This window comes from Corvus moneduloides, chromosome 6 (genome assembly GCF_009650955.1).
Source record: "Corvus moneduloides isolate bCorMon1 chromosome 6, bCorMon1.pri, whole genome shotgun sequence".
Classification (NCBI taxonomy): Eukaryota; Metazoa; Chordata; class Aves; order Passeriformes; family Corvidae; genus Corvus; species Corvus moneduloides.
Genome location: NC_045481.1, coordinates 45307934 through 45330054, shown reverse-complemented (window position 1 = coordinate 45330054; position 22121 = coordinate 45307934). Strand labels below are relative to the sequence as shown.

General features: G+C 39.8%; 1 protein-coding gene across 2 annotated transcripts in view; it reads right to left on the bottom strand.

The window, feature by feature from the left end:
• Positions 1-22121, bottom strand: part of LRRC56 (leucine rich repeat containing 56) — a 78567-nt gene that overhangs the window by 29809 nt on the left and 26637 nt on the right. Inside the window, exons 7-9 of one of the 2 annotated variants that reach the window (XM_032111609.1) lie at positions 20792-20895; positions 11082-11169; positions 4250-4310 (exon numbers count right to left, since the gene is read on the bottom strand). In XM_032111609.1, coding sequence (XP_031967500.1) covers positions 4250-4310; positions 11082-11169; positions 20792-20895 — 253 coding nt within the window. Of the gene's footprint in view, positions 1-4249; positions 4311-11081; positions 11170-20791; positions 20957-22121 lie in introns of both variants that reach the window. The other variant, XM_032111608.1, reaches the window with a different exon arrangement.

Genomic DNA, 22121 nt, shown 5'->3' with positions numbered 1-22121 from the left:
TCAAATTTTGGGGTGATCAGTGTCACAGCTCAGTCTTATACAAGATGGTGTTACTTGATCCAGATCCAGCAAAGCAATTGGACCAATGTTTAATTTTCAGCTCGTGAGCAATGCCACTGAAGGCAAACTTCTTGTGGCTTTAAAGATATTATATTTCCTTAAACTCTTTGTTGGATAAGTACCAAGGAGTTATATTGCTAAGTTAAAATACCTAAAGATCCTGATTCATGTCTCAAAAAAACTTTTAAACATTACTTTAGAGCCCTTATCCTCAATAAAGAAAGAATTAGTTTGGCTCTGGTTTCTTAAAGTCATAAAATGATCAGCAAAATCCTTACTCAAATCACTTGGCTCATATTTACAGGGGTTTTTTTCACAGCCAAGAGGGCTCAAAACATTGCAAAATGTGAATACAGATTCCTGTGTTGCTAGTCTTGTCTCCAGGAGCTGGTGTTAAAAAAACAAAACAAAAACCTAAGGATCATAAAAGCATAAGAATTGTTGATCTTGAATGTACTCTGCACCTTACTCATTTGAACCTCCTCATGATTTTACTGACTGAAACAGACCAGGATTACTTCCCTTTTGCTCTGGGGGATGCTTCTGCAAGAGTGCAAGACCATTTAAGAGAACTGCAGCAATGAAATGTTAACTCTATCTGGATAAAGAAAATCTATTTTCCTTTCCCTATATCCTCCATACTCACTTCTGTCCTCACACTTCATAGTCTCTGCATTTCATCTCACTTAAAACATGACAGCCCCTCTCTGTTAGAAACAGTTGGTTGAGAAGCCCTGAGAGTGATCAGTCTTCTGCTGGCTACAGTGTGTAGTGCTGAATGGGAGGAAATGAACTTCAGCTGCTCAAACAGCTTCTGCTGGAACTTATGGGAACCAGGTCCCAAGATTCCTCTATCTGATTTAAAAGCCCTTTTGTAAAGATATCTCTCTAAACATTTTTAAACAGATCTTTTCCTTCATCCCTGGACTGAGCATAAAGGCAGTCTGATAAAAAAAAAATACATAGGCTACATGCCAAAGCAGAAGTAGTAATTCATGGGCCTTGAAATATAGTTCTTTTACTGGGAACGTTACAAAAATGAAGACCGTGGTCATAAAAAAAAAAAAAAAAAGGCAGATTTTAACAGGCACTCTATGGAACAGGCTTGACTTTTCATCCTCAATTATCAGTTCATAAATCTAGAATTTCTCAGTTGCTAGCAAAGGGGTGAAGGTCATCAAACACGGACATAATAAAATTATAGTGATTTAGAAAATTAACAACAATATGTACTATTTTCTTCTCACAGAGTACACTGGATTTTCCAGAGCTGTTCCCTTTAGCAAAGGGCCAGTAGAAAACCAAAACCCAGAAACAGCCAAAAAAGAAATTCCCTTTCAACCGCCAAGACTGATTATCTGCAAATAAACTTGGATATATTTTCCTTTTGGATTGAATTAAATAGTTGATAATGATATCCTTTCAAAGTTTCAAGTATTCAAAGGAATGCAAGCTTTAGGAGGATTGGAGAATTTACAGCTAAAGTAGCTCAACCACATTCCCCATCAAAGGAATCACAGCTTCTTCAGGAGCTACCAGGAGAAGCCAATATCCAAACTCACTGACCTAGCAAGCCTTGCTCTCCCATAGAAAACTGTACTATAAGAACACCTTGATTCCTCACTGCCAGAACATGACTCCTTCAATTTCCATTGAACAGTGCATGGCAATGAACACCTCAGCATCCTCACAATTTAAGTTCCTATGTGAGGTTGACAGGAACAAATTCCCCAAAAAAATCAGTAACTGAAGTCAGGATCATAAATCTTCATTTTGACATCTCCCTATGTCCTGTTTACTACCAAGTAAATTCTTCTCCCATTTTTAAAATTCCAAGTAAATTTTTTTCCTTTTTTAAAATGAAAAAAAAAAATAGAACAACAGTTTTAATTCCATTTCATCCTAAAATAATTAGGTAATCCTACTCTGCAAGACAAAATGAAAAAAAAATAAAGTGACAATGCAAAGTTTCCCATCTTATTACCCACTCATGCACACACACTGACAGCCTTTTCTTCATAATGATTCACCAGAATATGTTTTTATCACATAAAAAGAATGCCTGCTTTTAGCATCCCAAGTATACACAAAACACCCTCTGTCTTTTTTCTGCTTTTCTGTCCTTACCTTCTTTTCTCTAAACAAACCAATCTTCCAGTTGGTCCCTACAAGATGTTTCCCATTATCTGCTGCCCATTTTCGAATTACAACTACAACGATTCTGACCTTATGGCTGACAAAATCTGTGGGAATTACTTTCAGTAAGGAGGAAGAACATTTTTTTCTGTCATCCTCGAAAGACTCATTTGCAAGGGTTTGGTTGAATAAAACAAAATAATCACTTTTTTGGACAGAATTCAAATATCAACAGGATTAATTCAGAACTGAGATTCTAAATTTTGGATTAAATGGCAGCAGCCTCTAGAATGCAGCAGCTATGTTACATTAGGTATAGCAGGCATCACTACTGCTGTGGCAGCAATGCTGCTCTAATGGGCATTAAATTGACATGATGCAGACATCCAAAAATAAAGTTCAAGTACAAGGCTGTGCTTGCATGGGATGTGCCCTTAAATGATCTGTGTTTCTCAATGACAGGTTGTCAAAGATGGAAATTAATAAAAGAAAGCTACTGCTGCAACTATGCAGACTGAGTTCATGTCTGGGAGAGCTAACAAAACCTTCTTCTTCCCTTACCTATTCCCTGACAAGTGCATTTAACTAGCACACAGAAGGAGGAGCAGGTAGCTTCTCCTGGGGCTGGAGTGCCTGGGAATCATCACAATATTGGACTTGATATCCAAACCCAAACATATTTACATTAGAGTAGATCAAATCAAAACTTGAGACCAAGTATTCCCTGCATCAAGGACCACAAGGGTGTCAGGTCAAAGAAAATGGTTTGCCAGAACTTTTCATTACAGAAATTACAGTCTCAGAATACAGAGGTACAAAATCCTGCTAAAACCATGAGTCAAGCAGCTCCATCTTCCTGAACTGCATTCATATATTCAATACCAACAGAACTGATCAAAATGTTTTCTGTTGACACATTTTAAGAGAATATGGATTTTTGATCAAACTAAAAACCACTTTTTCTTTCTTTTTATTATAACAAAATATCTCTTAATATTGTCAAAATTTAGAAGTTTTTCACCCACTTACTTACTCCTCCATTGCAATAATGGAGCAATTTCATGCTTATGACAACGGCTGGTTGCTATTGAAATAATTGCAGCAATGTAGAATCACCAAGTTTACATGTTACAGATCAGAAGGTGAGAAAAACAAAATTTAGACTGCAGATACTTCATCTCATCACCAGAACAAGGGAAAATGAGATCAAAGCGTAGCAACTGAAGTTCGTTAGCTATTTTAGAGAGACCAGGAAGAATTTATTGCCATTTCTTATGAGGGAACGTGTTCTCTTCAACAAGAATTGGCAAACCCACTACTTTTTCCCCCATGAGTTTAGCAGATAGCCATACAAAGCCAGAGAGCAGTCTGGGCCTTTTACATAGCCCTTTTCTGATATGAACTGTATTTTTCCACTTTGCATTAATTAGCAAGGGTAATTAAGATACCAGCACAGGAGAGAGAAGACAGCTCTGCCTCTTCATTGTCATGGTTTTCACTTCACCTTTCCAACCAACCAACCCCCCAGCTGTCTGGGAGGAAACATGATGTTTTCATGCAGCCCAGCAAGCCAGGGACATGCAGGCTTCAGGGCAGCTCTCATAAGCCTGATTCCATTGACTTCAATAAAGCCAAAGCGATTTTCATCAGCTGAGGAACTGGTCTGACCTGTATGGAACAGGCTACTGTGCACAGTAAAAGCCCAAAGGCTGAAACACGCTGAAATCCAAGCACCTAGACATAGATAAGAGGGGAATTTTTAGCTCCTTTCAAATGTGCAACAAATTTCCACGGACTTCAGCACAGCAGGAACTTCCCTGGTGGCAAACTAAGGCTAATTCATTGGCACTATTGCAGCTACACTGATTTATTCCACATCAGGTCCTGTCCTTAAACTTATGTGGTAGTGAAGCATACATTCATGACCTAATCCATTATCATAGCATGGAGAAATGGAAGGAATGAAAGCAGCACAAATGAAGATTTTATCACTTCAATAAAATTGAGGGCTGTTATTCTTTATATTTATTTCATAGAATCATTCATTTCTTACCTCACAGACACAAGCAAGCTATTGTTTAACTTCAGTTCTCTCAGGTTAGGCAGATGCACACCTGTGGGAACAGAAAAAAGGATCACTTTGCAGACCTGGGTTTAGAGTAAAGGAAACTTATGACAATTATAAGTTGAAGCATCTAATTTTACATGCATTTCTTAGCTGTTTCTGCCAGGCCTGTGCTGGACTTCTTCTAAGAAAATCAATGAGATTATTTCACTCAAAAAATATTTAATCCTTTGCATTTTTGAAACACATACGTATTGTCTGCATGACTACCCAATTACAATTTTTGAACCCCTCTCTGGAAATTCTGATATGGCACCTTTCCAGACAGACAACAAAAGAAACTGGCTTGATGGGTGTCTGTTTTCTTTGGTCTGATTCCCCATCCTGACTGACTATTAACTGAGTGATACTCTGCAGAGCTAAGGGATACTTCAGAGTGTAGCATTCCATGACCTATTTAATGGCAAGTAGCGATGGACTAACTTCATACACAGCCAAGTAACACTTCTTCAAACTGTAACTTTGAGTCAAACAACAAACACATAATGTTCCACATCATAACATCATCTTTTATAGTTCACAGGTCCCCCAAATGCTACATTTTGCAAAGCATTGCTTTCTCCTTTTCATTTTCTGGATATGATCAATTGTTTACCATTGAACTGTACAAGTTTCATACCTATAAAACCCTCAGTATTCTGTTGTTATTACTTTAATTAATGGGGTTTTTTTCCTATCTCTGAGAGACATTTGCCTTTTTTGTTCACTCTAAAGGTATCTCTGAACCAAAATCATACACCAAATCCCTCCGAGCTACAGAATAATTTAGACATAAGCTCAAGTCTCAGAAACCATTTCTTACAGACAGTAGCAAATGTTTACCCATTCCCACCAGCAGAGTTTATTCAAGGCTGCTGAGCATCCTCCAGTATAACATGCAACCATGTAGAAGTAATACCAATTTTAGACAAACTGGATCATAGCTGAAACACTAAAATGTGTTCTCAGCAAATATTTTTATGAGTTCTCTGAGTAATCACTGTCTGGCAAGGGTGACTTACCAATGTCCAGAAGGATACCATTCCAGTGCTTTGCGAAGGATAAAAAAAAGAAAGGGGAGTGGGATCTCAAAAGCAAACAAGGGAGGTCATGTTGTTCATTCCCCAAATAGAACAAGAGCATTTGTGGCAAAAACATTTTAATACATCATGTTTTAATAGAAGCATTATCTGCATCTCGTTGTTTTGGAGCAACTATAGTGCACATATTGATCCTCATGTTGTACTGCAAGTATTTCAGTTCACGTCTTTGCAAAGCACTTTTGAAAATACAAAAAATTCAAAACACACTGTACAATTCTTTTAGCCTTGTTTTTTAATCATTTTCCACAATCCATAAAAATTGGAGCACCGATTAGAACACACAATCCTTATCCTGCAGGGTACGCTTTCTCATGTCAAACAAGTTTTATACATTTATACGTATATATGGCAACCAAATAATTTGGAGTCCTGGCAGAGGAAATACTAGGATTTCTGTTAATTACTCACAGCAGTCATAGTACCTACTGAGAAAGACTTCCTCAGATATAAATCATGCCCTAAGAAATTCCACCCCCCCCCCCCCCCCCCCCGAAAAAAATAAATCTACACTCTGAAAAATTTCTATCCTGTTTCTGACAAGGACACAGTGATTAAATGACATCCCCTGAAGTATTAAAGGAAAAAATGAGAGGATGCAGTAGCCTCTCCAGTCTCAGTTCAAAAGTAGGCAATAGCCTTGCCTCTGATTCAGTCAGAGAGGTAAAAGGGTTACCACACAAAGGCTGTTGCAAAGCTTTACAGAGCAAAGGAGTTTTAAGGACTAGTGTTAAGCAGCAGATCTGAATGAAGAGTCAAGAGAAATGGAGAGACTTGCCCAAGGAAAAGCTTTCCACTGAATGCATTTAGGGATGGTTCAGGAAAGAAGCAACTATTAAACGATCCAAAGAGGCCGAGTGACAGGCTGAAGACACAATTTTCACATCTGGTTATTTCATTACAGTAACTTGATCTCCATCTCAGATTTTTGTTTGCATTTTGGCACAATCTATCCCTGCGAACTTCTGAAGTGTTACACTTTAACGTGTGGCTTACTAGCTTGAAATAGAAATATACAATGCGTGGTGGTGCAAAATTCTGCCAGCAATATTCTGCAATGTATTTCTGCAAGTCTGCAGGTTCTTCCCTCCTTTCAGTTTCATATCGATATGAAATCGTTCTTTGGTGATAAGAATTCATTGTTCCATTGATTTTGATGGTTTTTAGAGTCCCAAATCCTTATAAATAGATTAGAGGCTGGAAGATTAAATTAAGAAGATAAAATTGTAAAATGAAGTGACAACATATTTATCCCAATGTAACAATGTATTTCTAATTCCTTAATTTTAACCCTCATGACACCTTTCCTCAGAGCAAGGACACATGATACTAACATATAAAAATACCCTGAAATACAACAATATTAACTTCTATATTAATTTTATAAGTACAGGCAGTTTATTCCTTATCCTGAAACTGCCTTCCTTGTACAATTTCGATTTTTTAAAGCAAGAATGGTCCACAAGAATGCTGATGATTGCAGGACAAGGCTGAGAATTCAGAATGATGAGCAGTGTTATCTCATCTGTCTACGATTCCCTTTCACTAAAGGCTGGTTTTGTTACATGGCTCTGAAATTACTAACCACCAACAATGTACTAGTGTTAAACTATTCTACTGTACCAGTGGAACAAAACTAAATGAAGGGCAGAACGAAATCAAACTGCAAGGCAGGTGAATAAAAGTGATACACACACACTCAACAACACTACCTGAAGGGCTGCACTTCACAAGCAGGGTAGCAATGTCCAAGGTGCCTTGGTACAGCAGGTGACATTTAGAAAACTGACTAGGAGTAAAGAGAAAATAGCTAAAATACTGGTTTTATTATATTCTACAAGTTACAACACTTCTATTTCTAACACTTGCTGTTTACATTATGAAGTATTCTTTAGGTAGCATCATATATCTTTGTTTTTCTATTGTTAACAAAAAATCATCGTGGCTTGACTTCTTGTGTCTTTTGGAATATGGACTAGTGAAAAACAAACAAAAGTAATTACTGACAAATGCTTGCATTGGCATCAGGCAACCATTGTGCTTTGTTGATCCTACAACACAAAACAGGCACATGAAAACAGGTTGTATTCTTCTAGCAGGAGCAACCTGACATGCAAATTAAACAGTCTGTTTAGTTCACATGAACTGTGTTTGATCAAGTAAGATACATCACTTGGATGCTATTTCTACACACGCACTTTTTTGCACATTTCTGGGGTGCAGAAACTGGGCAATACAACAGAAGGTGAGACCACAGCCCTTTCAGGCAAACCCAAGGCAGCTGCAGTCCAGCTACCTGAGATGGGGATCTTGAAGAAAACACGTCAATGCAGGGCTTTACACAAGCACGCTGCCCCATACATACTTGTGACTCCTGGAGACCCTGCCCAAGCCCTGCTCAGCAAGTTTGTCAGTACTAGCTAAGCCAAGACCATCCTGGGCAAGGAACACCCATCCCAGACTCACTCCTCCAGCCTCTGTGCTGCAAGCTGGCTGTGCAGGCACCTGCTGCTGCCACGCTGGCTGCCAGCAAAGGTGTCCTGGCTCTGCACCAGGAATGCCAACAAACAGGGCAAGAGGAAAGAGAGAGGATGACCCTGTGTGAGAAATAGCACATGGCTACTTCTGAACCCTTGGCAGAGCTTTGCCTTGATAAAACATGTGCAAGGGAAGTGGCAGTCTCCAGACATGTAATCAACTTAGTCTGGCCACCAGCAGGCAACAATTCAATAAGGACCAGCGAACAGCACTGTGGGTAACTTGATTTGGAGCTATTAAAATTACTTAGAAATAAGAGGACTATGTAGTATCTTAAATTACTCTATCCCACCATTATTTTCAACAGGAATTTCTATGAGCCGGTCATGAATGCAATTCCATACCTGTCAGCAGTCAAAACTGAAGGGATAATCTAATGAAAAGGAAATAGTCCCTCTGTTTGAATATGAACTGAGGTCTACATGCAACTGAAGAGCACAGAAACCAACTCCAAGATATGCAAAGCTGCCAGTGTTTCATCTGTCACCCAGCAAGGTGCACTGAAAACAGCTAGAGAATTCAGCAATTACCCCAAGTCCTGCAAAGATTCAGATTTAAGCTCTGGCATGAAGTCTTTCCTTAATTTTAAAACTGATCACATGAAAATATTTCAAAATCAGTCTTTCTATGTTTTATCCCAGACCTTGCCCCTAAGAAAAATAACTCTTCCGCTCCACCAGGTCATGCCATTTTGCAGAGGCAGACCTGACAAACTGGGCAAGGCTAACAGGATGGTGCTTTAAAGTTGAGCACACCCCAAAGTGGAATGGTCTCAAGAAAAACATCAAGCAACAAGTTTTGAATTACTCTAGCAATCTTTAGGCCCTGAGTGTTTGTGTTACAGTCTGTAACACAGGCTGTGAATCTTGAAAAGTTTCTCAAGTGGAAACTGCGGTGTAAATTTGGGATTCGAGTGCTGTAAGGTTCCAGGTGACCCAGAGTTATGTGCGGTCTTGTAGCTTTTAACACTTCCACCTGGCCATTTAAGAGCTTGCACGGCCTATTTTATCTTTACACATAAAACCAGTCAAAACAATATTGTTTACTGAGTGTGGACTGATCATCCAAACAATTTGCTGATGATAAAAATGCTCTTAACCACCTTCCACAACCAAGGAATACAGTGAAAGCAAGGTGATGTGGTTTAATATGTGTATACAGAAGGCTTATTAGCCAGCTTTGAAATGTGAAAGAAACACCAAATTACAGAGCAGTCCAGGCTGGAGGGGACAGTCAGAGGTCTCAAGCCCAGCATCCTGCTCAGAGCCAGGTTGTCTATGAGATCAGACCAGGGTGCTCAGATCTTCACCCACTTGAAAACCTACCAGGATGAAGTCTCCAAATCTCTCTGGATACTCCTATTGCTTGACTACCCTAATAGGGGGAAAACTTTATGTCCTGTCACACTGGAACGTGTGTCATTCCAGCTGGTCTGGTTCTTACCCATCTCTTCCTCAGGCTATTTCTCCAGACCCCTGTGACCACAGACCACATCAGAAGTACAGCTCCAGGGGCAGGCAGCCAACAGGGAGCAGGCAATGAGCCCAACACCTTCAACAGCAATCTTGCTTGCACCATTCACAGTGGAGGTGCAAACTGCTCTGCAAAACCCCTAAAAATTTAGGCGTTACTCCATGTGCCTAAAAATCATCTGCCATCTGAAAAAAAATGGGAAGAAACTGAAGCAAACTTTCTGCCCTAGCCACCTGCTGACATTTGCAAAGAGATTTTCACAGGAAGGAAACTCAGAAACGCACCTTAAAATTACCCAGAAGAAAATTCAGAATGGTCTTGATGTTCTGTTATTCTCAAAAGCACTGGGGACCTGCAGGTGCTGGTTTTTATGGCCCTCAAGGGCCAACTCTCAGTGTGAACAGTGGGATATAAACAAGATGGAAATTACTTGCATCATGGACATAGTGTTCTGTATTTCGTATTCTGTAAAGGTTGCAAAAGGCTAACCATGGAGAGGAGAAAGAGATTTATTCCAGTAATGGAAAGGAAAGGGAAGTAGACAGTGATGAAGGTGAAACATTTTGCTAGCTTGTCACAGCTAATGTAAAATGGCATAGGAATGGAAGCACCACTTTTGAGCATTATAGAAATGGCATAATGAGATTTCTTTATCAACTGGAGGAAACATGATTGAATAGATTACGATCTCTGAAAGAAACGGATGTAATTTACCTTAAATTATCAAGTGACTATGAGAAAGAGACTTACTCATGAAATAAACAGAATAACCAATACAAAGGGGCTATATAATACAAAACAAAAGCCCCCTTCACTGTTCTTGCTCAACCATTCCTGACAAATAGACATCAAAAGACCCATTAAAGCTAATCAGCTGTTACATTAGAGTAATTTGCATATGAAAAATTAACTGCCTGACTGAAAACACCAGCACACAGTTTTGGGGACAGGACTCCTTTTTAGCACAGAAAATATTACCCTGCAGTAGTTACTCAGCTTCATTGTAGCACAAGATGGACTTGGGTGTGGTAGGAATCCACATGACAGAAAATGACTGCGAGTACTGGAAAAAAAAGGAAGGCTTTATATTCTCAGTGTTAACTCTGCGACAGAGGGAATTCCTTTGGTACTTCTCACTTCCCTGGCGCAGTGATGATGATATAAAAATGAATGACAAGTGTTAGGACTGTTTGGGGCTCATCAAAATGATGTATCTACAGGACCTGCCTCCAGCTCATTTTCCAGCACAGCTCAGTGAGGCTGTACAGGGTGCAAAGATAGGCTACTGGAAGCACAGGTCACCTGATACCACTGGCAATTCTTCAGTCACAGGGAAATCTCACAGTGGAGAGGAGCTGACCTTTGGCTCCTGTTTTGCTAGAGACAAGAGTAAATGCTCTTGTCTAGCATATCATACAAGAAAAATTTGTTCAAACTAATTGGCTTTAGACAGAAGTCGTGTCACTCATCCCATTGCCAGAGTTTCCAGTCCTATTCAGGGCCTCACACTAGAAGACAGAGATCAAAGAGTGTGAAGTACACCAGGGAGATCCTGTTTCAAGAACTCTTGAGAAGGACAGTACTTTTCACTGGCTGGTTAGTGAGTCCCCAGTCAAGACATGATAAAGGAAAATTCAAAATGGTGAGCAGAAAATAAGGTGTTTTCTTACCGAAGTTCCCCAAGCTGATCTCTCTGGTGTCTACTCGCATCTCTAGGGCCTTCACCTGCTGCAGATCATCTACCCCTGCCAAAATTTGCTGTAAAGATAAGCAGAAATATATGTGTACTCTCATGCAATAAACCAGATGTCGCAGCAGCAAAAAGGTGTAGAAAGACTTTCAACTACTGTTTTGTCAACATATATTTCAGGTCACTGTGGCTAGATGTAAAATCACATTGAAATTAATTTAGTATTCAAAGACCTGTCTTCCTTGTAGCCCCAAAATATTCTAGTCTCCCAAAACTTATACATTGCTGGAAGAGTCAAGGCTGAGGGTTACATTCCTCAGACCTACAACAGACCTACATGCCAGCTAGATTCATTTAAACAGTACGTCCATGCTTTAAGATTTGCACAAGTCTTGCACTAATCCTCAGCAGACAGAAAGTGTTAACCTTAAGCATCACTGGTAATTCAAAAGGTGCTAGGTAGTAAAACTCAACAAAACACACAGTTTATCTTTTAACCCAAAACAATAAAAGGAAACATGATTTTAGCTCAAGCAGCTCCCTTTTCTGAAAGCAGACTACACTAATTACAAGAATTATTAATTCATTTGAAAGTATCTAGGCAATGCAAATAGAGGCCCTCAAAATCCTTTGTTATTTTTACAAAATTGTAGTAATTGGATGAACCACTGCATTAAGCAAGGATGTGTGTGCGAATGCAGACTCTTTCCTAATCTTTCCTAATATCCCAAAGTCTATGTTGATACGTACATGTACATTTTGCCTTGGCAGAAGTAAGCAGGAGGAACAAAACAAGCAGAAACTATACACAGAGGGGAGAGGGAAGCTCTATGACTGCCAGTGAAAACCAAAGCAGGGCTGTGAAATCCTAAGATGCCAGGCTGCAATTCCACAAGGAGCTGAAGCAATCTCACATTACTGCTGCTCTCATCCCCTATTTCTTCCAGCTATGATCCAGCTTCTCTCCCCCCAGTTCCCCTCATTCAGGGTACATATCCCACCACCTCCTTTGCATCAGCTTCGTTGCATGAATTCAACCAGAAGAACAGTATCCTTTCTTCCTGATGGGTAAGTGGTTCATGGAAGAGTCTGAAACAATCCTTGAGAAATGAGAAGCAAGGTTTATTTGTCACAGTAACTGCCTGAAATAGTTGATGTTATACATAGTGAAGAATTTCTAAATTTTCACCTTTCTGTGTCAAAAGAGTTAGGATGTGGGCTGAACATGTACACTTCAAAGAAATCAGAGTTCCCTCCTCAATGATGCAACCAAGAGCATGGGTTGAAAGTATTGTCACCAACCTTTTGGGCCTTTACTAAAGGTGAAGGCAGAAAGTCATTCAGTAATCTCCATGTACAGAAGACAAATTTTCTCACTATTAAAAAGCTACAACATTCTTTAGGTTTTTTAAATAAGGGAGAACTTATTCATTAGAAGGGAATGTGTAGGACGACCTCTGCTTATGAGTTTTGGGAAGAAAAAATAACCACGAGAATATCCAGTTCATTTTGCAAGGAAAAAATGGTGGTTGCAACATTCCTGCTCGTTAGGTAACATTTTTATTGTGCACAAGGGCTGCAACTTCCTCTGATGGTTCCACATCCTCTTACAAAGGACCAAAAACAGTCTGAGTGTAACTGAGATGGCAATTTAAAAGGACATGGTTTCCAGAAAAAGCTGAGCATTCCTTTTTGAAAAACTGTCCCCTTTATAAGGTCCTGACTTGTACTCCTAAGAAACAAAACTACCCAATATCTTCGACTACTTTTGACCTACTTTTAAAACATTATGCTTAAAATTATTTTTAATCTTATTTTTTTAAACTGTGATTTTAAGCAGGCTGAACATAAGAAAGCTTCTAGACTCTGTCCCCACATGCAGCCACCACAAAATGTGTTTTGCTCCTGCAAAGGCAGCAAGCTTATCAACTACAGCTTTCTCCCTCCAAGTGAACACAAGATCCCTGATGGCAAGACACATTTTGCAGTAACCCTTTTCAGCAGATGACACTGTCTGTCACATAGCACGAGATTATGTGTGAAACGAGAGCTAGCTGATGTCCTGGCATAAAACCATGCACTCGGATCGCTGGATTCGGATGCAAGCTCACTGCCATTAAAGGAAGAAGCTTCTGAAAAATACCTCCCTGCTCCCCATCAAAATACTTTTAAGAGCCTACATCAGAACAGGAGGAAGCCTCAGAACAAGTAATAAGCTTAGGGTCACACACTCTGTCAGTTGAGTAGCAGAAGGTGCTGATACCCCAAGGAGCCTTTGCTCCTTATTTTGTCCTTTTCTCCTTTTTTTTGTCTGCAAGTTCCCTGCATGCTGTCCTTCCCCTGCTGTATTCCAGCAAGCCTCCCTTCACAGTTCTGCTCCCTGATGTTATTTTTCAAAATCCAAGCATGAAACCTGCATGAAGGTGTATTATCTCCTTCTCTAGGGTTCCCTATCCTTTTTTCTCATACCAGGGATTACCAGTGTCATTCTTTGCCCTCCTTTTCCTCTTCTTGACCCACTATTTGTACCTTTTCCACTGTCTGAGAGATGAGCTGCTTAGTGCACCCATATTTTTGTACTGCAATAGGCAGAATTGTGACTCCAGTGCTGGAAAGGGTTATTGGCTGTCATCACCAGCTCTTTGAACTATAGATAGCTGCCTTGAAGCATGTGCTAACCAGATGCAACAAACTCCATGTATTCTCGGTGCCCACCTCCCTGTTCCACGTTTCCAAGAGTATCTGAAAATCACTGTCCTTCCATCTGCTGATGGTGAGAAGATGCTGGGACAGCTTGAAACCAATTTGCTGTGGGATGCACAAGTTAGTGTAGTACACGAAGGAAACAAGAAATGCTCTTGGGTGGAGGATATGTGCTCATTTAAAGGCACTAAAGCACTGAGACCCCAGGTGTTGATTGCAAGCAAGTCAGCAAGCAAAGGCCAGGGCAGCAGCTCAAAAGAAGGAAACGTGGGGAATGGTTCCTGTGGAAGATAGTTAGTACATTACTACCCTCCAGACACCATTCCTGGCATGCTGGTGCACCTGCAAGTGCGATACTTCTCATGTCACAGCTAAAATTCTGACACCAGGGAAGGACGTGGAAATATTTAAGCAAAGATGAAACATATTTAGCAGGATTTTCTTTTTATACTGTTGTTTAATGTCATGGAAACCTTCATCAAAATTTGAAAGGAGCAATATTTAGGAAGAATTTTGCTGCAAGAGAAAAAAAACAATCATGACCCAACACACTGAAGGGGTCATCAGCTTGGAGAGACAGATGTCTGGCACCATGTGATGCTACAGTGCTCTGTGTCTCTTCATTCCTAGGGCCATCCCAGGTCTAGGACAGGCTCCTGCCCTAATTCAGAGGTGTCCCACTGTGGCTTCAGGTAATGACTGCCTGCCCGTAGCTTGATGGGCTGTTCTTACAGCCAGGGACAGAATGTCTCAGCCTGTGCCTCAGGAATGCTTACAGACATGAAGGTGTTTACCACCTAGGTGTTTCTTTGGCTGTTTCCAGCTGCTCAGCCTCCACGTAGGGCAAACAGAAAGGGACCAAGGATCTGTTCTAGGCCAAGAGTTGGATATATTCACAGTTATCTTAGATCAAAGATACCTTGAAAAAACCAATACAATTCTAGGCTGATTGTTGTTCAGAGAGGACTCTGCTTGCCACCCATCTGCAGCCCTGCAAGGTAGGTATCAGTTAGACAGAGAAGGGGGATGTTTTCTAAAGAATTAAACATCAAAATCTTTCTGGAAAGTGATGTTCAAGAAGGTGGCCTGAAAGGTTGATTCTTAGCAGCAGTTTTACACTCCACTGTAAATTTGTTTATTTGAAAGCACACATTTCCATGGTAAAGCACTGCACAAGTCTTTGAAGATACTTTGAATACAGGGTAAGTAAAACAAAGACAAATAAAGTTCACTTCACATTTTTTTTACCTTCTTCAAAATAGGAATAAAACTATTTTTCATATTATGCAGAAGCTGTTGGTAAATGATTTAGCCAGTATTTTAAGAAGCAAGTCCATGATGTCTCACAAACCATTCCCACCACACAAAGTGTCTGGCCAAATGTCTGGCCAGTTGGGGACTGCGCACCGGTTTGGAAAGCTTCTCCTCTGACTGACAAGAAAAGCCAGTAAGCATTCCGTAAAAATTTGCAACTGAGAAATACTTCTGTGCTTGCAGAGCTTCCCAACTGGCAGAGCAGTCACCTGGTGATGCTGGGAAATCCAGTTCAAGTCCCACTTGCAGCTATCTGTAAATTCCTTAATTGGTAAATAATAACTGTTCAGCCAAAACCGGCGTATACAACTGACATCTTCTCTCTTCCCTAAATTTTTCACACACTCTAAGAAAAGGAAGCATGCTGCTGGAGAACAAGTTGCGTGCAGCTGTCAGAGAAATATTTCCAGCTGTGCATTTATTTTGCTGATCCTGGTTAATTTGGCTAAGACAGGAATTCCTGAGTGGTGAGCTTGTTCTCTTTGAATACTACACCTGTATGCAAATTCTAGATTCATGTCCATTCATGTGTTTATTGCTTTTTTTTTTCAAATTCCCAACTCAACTATAATCTCTCCTTCACACACACACAAAAAAAGTTGCTAAAAGCATGACAAAATATTTCTTCTGAGAAGGAAAGTATTAGCACATTAATAGGCCTTAAGTGATTGTAAGCCAAGGAATTTTCAATGAAAGGGAACAGAACTTCTCTGTGGTCTCACACGCAAACTTCCTTTCAAAAGGGCTAAATGCTGGAGATGCCCATAATTTAAATATTTAGCTGTATTTCACTACTTTCTGCATATATAAATACATTCTTCTCTCAGCTCAGATGAAGAGATTAGCTAGGTGGTATGAAAAGAGATTTTCTTGGCTTATATGGGAAGTGTAGATGAGGGCAGTAAACATGAAATTTAAGTAGTGGTGGATGCATGAGTGAAGATGTCTTTATTCTTGTGCTGAAGCCCCCAAGTCATGCCAGCAGATGCACATGGACAGGCCCTTGCCTAGTCTTGCTGTCTCACTGACTCATGCTGGGGATTCACAGTTCTGACACCTTTTGAAAACCAGTATTAAGGGTCTCATGTTGCAAATTGTTGGGAAATCTAACTATTGCAAACTTCATAGGGCATGTAGGGCACCAGAAATGAGATGGGAGATTTACTGATCTCCCAGAAATAGCCTTTACTATTTCTGTAGGAGGAAAAAAACTCAGTTTCAGCTACATGTCAACACACAGGTCAGGAGTGGACAGGATAATAGACATTCTTACCTCAGTTTTTGCTTAGATTTGTTTTAAGGATTTACTTTCCCTCACAGAGATATAAAAAAAGTTATACCCCAACATTAATTCTTTTTCCTATCTCGGAATTAGGTGTGCAGACAGTAGCTACAATCATGGCTCAAGATTGTGTCTCTGAACACGGAAAAGTCAAGACTGTAATGTCATTTTATGTTACTGAAGCACTGGTGGCTGTAAGTCAATGAATATCTGGGTTTTTTCATATAAAAGCAGGCATATGCGTGTGCATGCATATAAGTATAAAGCTTCCTGATGTGAAAATTTGAATGTAAAACATCAGATGCCTAACTAGCAGGATGAACACTAATACAACAGATGAACACTAATTTAACAACTGCAAGCCTTCACTACTGTAAAGGTATTAGTGTTAGGAGAAGAACATATGAAAAAGGAAAGCTCTGCAACTAAAGGAGGCTTTGTAATTTCTTTCCAGTTCACAGTATTACCTCCACTATCCGCTACCTCGAGCGATCTGATCTAACTTTGAAACTAGCTACGCTTGGAGCAGAAGATCAAACTGGCAGGCCTCCAGAGGATCCCTCAAACTTCAGAAAATAATTATTATATATTTCTAATGAAGAATTCAGCAGATCCAAATTCATACAGGAAACATTCAGGATTTGAAGTGAACATTACTTCCATTCCCTTACTCTACCTAATTTATCAAGGTTCTGCACTTTCTTGATGTCCAGTTTTTCTCTCAAGTCCATTTATCTTACAACTGTGAGGAAAACTTCTGCAAAAGAAAAAAGGAAACAATTGAGCCATTTCAGCAAGAATACAATCTTTGTTCCAGGACCCTCCAGCATTTTCTTTTTCCTGTGAGGATGAGTGCATACCATATGAAATACACCCTAACCTCCTGAGCAACAAAACTAAACACCACTTCCGAACACGTGTTCCTGAGTTTGGAAAACATGATTAGTTGGAGCAGGATCAATAAAAAGCTAAATTAGAGAATACTTCCTTTCTTCTCAAAAGATCACACACAAACGTGATTGGGTTTTATAATGTGACAATGTCTGGAAGATCATTTGACCTTGTAAAATGAGTTTCTTCTGAGAAGTGGAATGCTTTTAGCGGAAGTCAGGAAAAGAGCCTTTGCAAACAGCAGGGAGAGGATGGGGGTTGATAGAACAAAATAAAAATGTGATTAAAGACAGGTGGCACCCTTAATTTCAGTTTCTCCAAGTTTAATGAAAAATCTGTGTCACAGCCCTAACAGAGTTAAAAATTAATGGCCCATTGTTAGCCAGTTTTCAGAAAAAAGTGAGAATTTGCTCACCCTGGTATTCTGCAATATCTGACAACCATGCATAAGGATGGGCAGAGCGGGGAAATATTAACAGGAAAATAACTAGGGAAATAAAAAGCTGGAAATATTAATAGGACAGGTACAAATGGAAAAACAAGAGTACCTATTCATATAGAGGAAGATTAAAGAGTACACCAGAAAATTTATATTGATACTAGCAAAAAGAATAAAAATGATATCTAATGACACCAACCCTTGCATCAAAAGAGTTTGACCTGTAGCTTGGATGAAGAACATTCAAATATAAAAGGATGTTACACAATAGTGCAGCAAGAGAGCTGGCAGCAAGCAGAAACTAGAAGATATGATTAACATAATGGAAATACAGAATCATACAGGATTTGAAGTGAACATTACGCTGAAACAAGGCTACAGAAGACCACAAACTCTGTGGTGAATGAGCATAAAGTCTAAGTGAGGGGATCCACTAAGGAGAGGAAGAAAATGGGCACAAGTCCAGTGGTTTTGTAGAAGTTGTCTTTTGTTCTACACTGTCCAAGAAGGCAAAAAGGGAAAAAAAAAAAAGAGAGAAAAAAAAATCGCTCTAAGCCAAACTTTCCTCTCTTTGGAGGAAAACAATGCAGCAAGTGGATAAAAAAGTGAAGGAACACAAGTGTCACAAGTTTTAGAGAGTTCTTAATAATGTGGACTGCTAATGGAGACTGCTAATGGTTTCACTATAAAATAGACAGCCATCCCCCTGGAAAAAGGGCAAAATGAGTCAAATGTGCAGGCAGAAATGAGGCTGCAGTTCAGTGTGCCCAATCTTCACAGACTCTGCACAACTACACTTTGCAGCTTCCCCAGACTCCAACTGAACTGGTACAAGACAGACCATTGCTAGTGCAAGGAGTAAAGCTGAGTATGTATCTCAGAACAAAAACCTTCCTCAGGAACATCCCTAAGGTGTCCAAAAAATTGCCTACACAACACTGCAGAAGTGTGGCCCATGCTCTTATTTGAATGTAAAACAATTTTCCTTTAAAGAGCTTGTATTTTAAGACTGTTAGTTTCCTTCTCAGAGCACTTCAACAGATTCAATCAATAACTCCTAAAATATTCACAACAATAAGACAATCAAAAAGATACTGCAACTGTATTGATTTAAGCAAGACAACCTTTCAAACCATTTGACTGTCAATGGCATGTGGGTCCTTAAAGAATTATGCATGTGAAAACTTGTTTCATATTAAATGTTTGAACATTCTGAACATTTGCAAATCCAGAAGAAGTAAATTTATGGCAGCAGTGGTTTCCATTTGATCAACATAAAGGTCAGAGAATAGATAGACAGGGTATGTTATTAAAACAAGCTATAAACACTGTAAATGTTTCCTTGACAATGTCATGTAGTTTTTCCTCTGAGCAGGAAGTATCCCAGCTATGCCAACACAAATGTCGGGTTCCAGGGCAGGAAATAACTGTGTCCAGAAAAATTAGCAGGACAGTGTACTCCATTTAAAAGAATCTTTGAAATGAGATTCCTCACAAATGTTAAAACCCAGAATCTCAAAAAAGGCAAAACTCAATTATTTAACTTCTTACCTGCATTTTTTAAAAATTACACAATAATAAACAGCAACCTCATGGGATGTGGGTAACATTGCCTTATACACACTTTTCTGCTTACAATTTGCTGTGAACTAAAGCAGCAGAGAAAGAGAACTTCATGCCAAAGAAAGAGTTTCCTAAGGGTTTCATTCAGAGTTGGTTGAATCAGAGGGCAGCCATTTTGGTTACTTTAATGAGCTTTGGTTCATGTCCTAACAATACAGACGAACCTGAGAGGTTCCCATGGGATTTATACAGGGTGTTGTGGGCCACAAACACATTAGACTGGTCAAATTCTATGCCAGGTTTTAAACAAAGACCAAGAAGTAGTTGGAGATTCTCATGAGCCAAAGGAAAGTGAATGGCATAGACCACACAACCATGTAGCAATTTTTCTCCAGAATGCTTAATATATCCACTCTGCAGGAAGGGATTTTTGCACCTCCAACCATTTTATAAATACTAAAAGACCTGGCTAATAAGGGAACAATAGTTCTAATCTACAGCACATGGCCAAAATGGTGAATGGAATGTAGTTAGGGAGTGGCTAGGGAGTGGTGCAAACCTGCGGCTGGAATACGCTCCCTGCGGAAGCTGCACTGGCGCAGTGGATACACGCAGGATTATAGACACTGTGATCACCACCCTGTCTGTTGGGAGCACAGGAACCACAGCCTTGGCAGCCCCATCTTCTTTCACAAATGCTCCCCAGTGGAAGAGATTTTTTTTGGAGGTCTGCAACACAGAAAGCCTCTCTCCTCAAGTTCTGCTCTCAACTCTCCCTTCCTTTAGCATGGAAAAGTGACGTCGTTTGGTCAGCTCCTGCACATCCCACAGGATTTCAACCTTAATTAGTCTTGAGCAAGTACAATACTGTGTGCAACCAAGTATTCTTTCACAAAGTGAATTCTTTCATGAAGATATCAGCATGTTACTCTCTTTCAACAGGCTGCACACCAAAATCATTTCCCCCAGTCTAAAAGGAACAGGGCTTTCAAATATGCTTTGAAATTCCACCTACTTTGACATATATAGAAAGTATTTCTATCATTTGCAGAATATTTTAATTTGCTTCTTAGCAGGACAGAGGATTTCACTACCTCAGAGAAAAAAAAAAGTGCTTTTAAAGTTACATTTCCAACCTCTAGAACAAGGTTAATGTATATTCTTTTTCTAATGCTAAGATTCAAGGTACTCCAGATGGCATTAGTGAGATCTGTGTAGAGTATAATTATGCTACCCATACTTTTCTTCACGCTGCTTCAAGAATCCTGGCAATAAACACAGCCACATTCATGCTGGAAATACTTTTGATATGAAACAAGGTGAAAGGAGGACAAACATTTGATACACCTTCATAAGACAGAATCTACTTTACACAGAAGTCTAAATGTCAGAGAGGCAACAATCCACAATCAGTACAATAGCAGTTGGAAGGTTAATACAGCTCTGTATATGCCAGTTTGCCTCTTTCACTTCATTAAAAAGTTGGATGTCTACTCACCAGTTTCCTAGGGGAAAGATGTTCATCCAGAAGCAGCTCTCCATCATCTTTAATCAGTGGAATGGGATTTGGGTTGCCTTGCCAATTCAAATCAGTCTCCTGGTCTGCAGATGAGCCCAGATGAGAAACTCTGTCAGGATTCAACTTCAGGTCCATCTCAACATGCTTTGAACAAAAGGGTAACAAGCAGTCTGATTTTTCTACCCATATTTATTATTTTCCTGTCAGCAAAATCTATTTTGACTCCTATTGCAAGACAGAAAATGCCTATGGAGATGCAGGTTTCTTTAATCAGCACAAACTCAAAGCCATGCATTACATAACATATATTCTTCCTTTTCTTCACCCTCAAGAGCTACCCGAGTCCCACACCTCATTCAGCTTTGAGTGTAAGCTTTAACAGCAAACTATTGTTCGCAGGTATAGAAGCCAGGCATACCTATAGCTCTGTACAAAGAAAGTGAAGAACAAACAGCTCAGGGCACTAGTCCTTTCCAGCCTTCTCACTACTCCACTCATCCTTCTCCAGCGTCAGTGAGCTTCCCATCCACACAGGCTCCCCACCTACCCATCTCCTCTTGAGAAACGTGAACAGCATTCAGCAAAACTCTGCTGGACTCCAGACTGTAAGTGCCAGTACCAAGGCACACCACCACCTCTCTCTAGCATTCTGAGCTCTGCCTGCAGGTAGCATGGACAGAACCTGTCTGTATTTGCTGTCCTAAATCAAACATCCCAGCACTGTTACTGACTGTAGGTTAGGCAGGCCATGACTACTGACTTCTAGTTTTGAAGACAGTCTTGGAAAAAATAAATTTAAAATACTATTTAAACAAAACTGTGTATGCTTCAAGTGAAATGAAATACAAAATTTGAAGACGAAGCACTTCAATTGTGGTCATTCTTCAATTCTCAAAGATATCACTTTCACAGAAATATTAACAATTAACTTTGAAATATGAGAGTAAGCATATGTACACTCATTAGAGTCAAAAAGCAATCTGCTGTACCCAAGTGGTACAAGCATTACTGTGATTTATACAGCTATTTACTACTACTTGGCAAGAAGGAAGTGTCACAGCTGGAAACACTGCTGTAACAACAAAAGGCTAGACTAGAGAAAAGCCGTCTTGCTCTGCTGAAGGGACACCTGCAGTTTTGTTCTGTTCTCCACTGTGAAGCAATATTTATTCTTAGTGCTGGAAAAGTAATTAAATGATCAAGCTAATCATAACTGGCTGACAAAGCATCAGTGGTGGCCAAGACCTGAGAATTACCACTTTCCTTCCTCCTCGTACTAATAAACAGTTAAACACAGGAGTAACTTCTG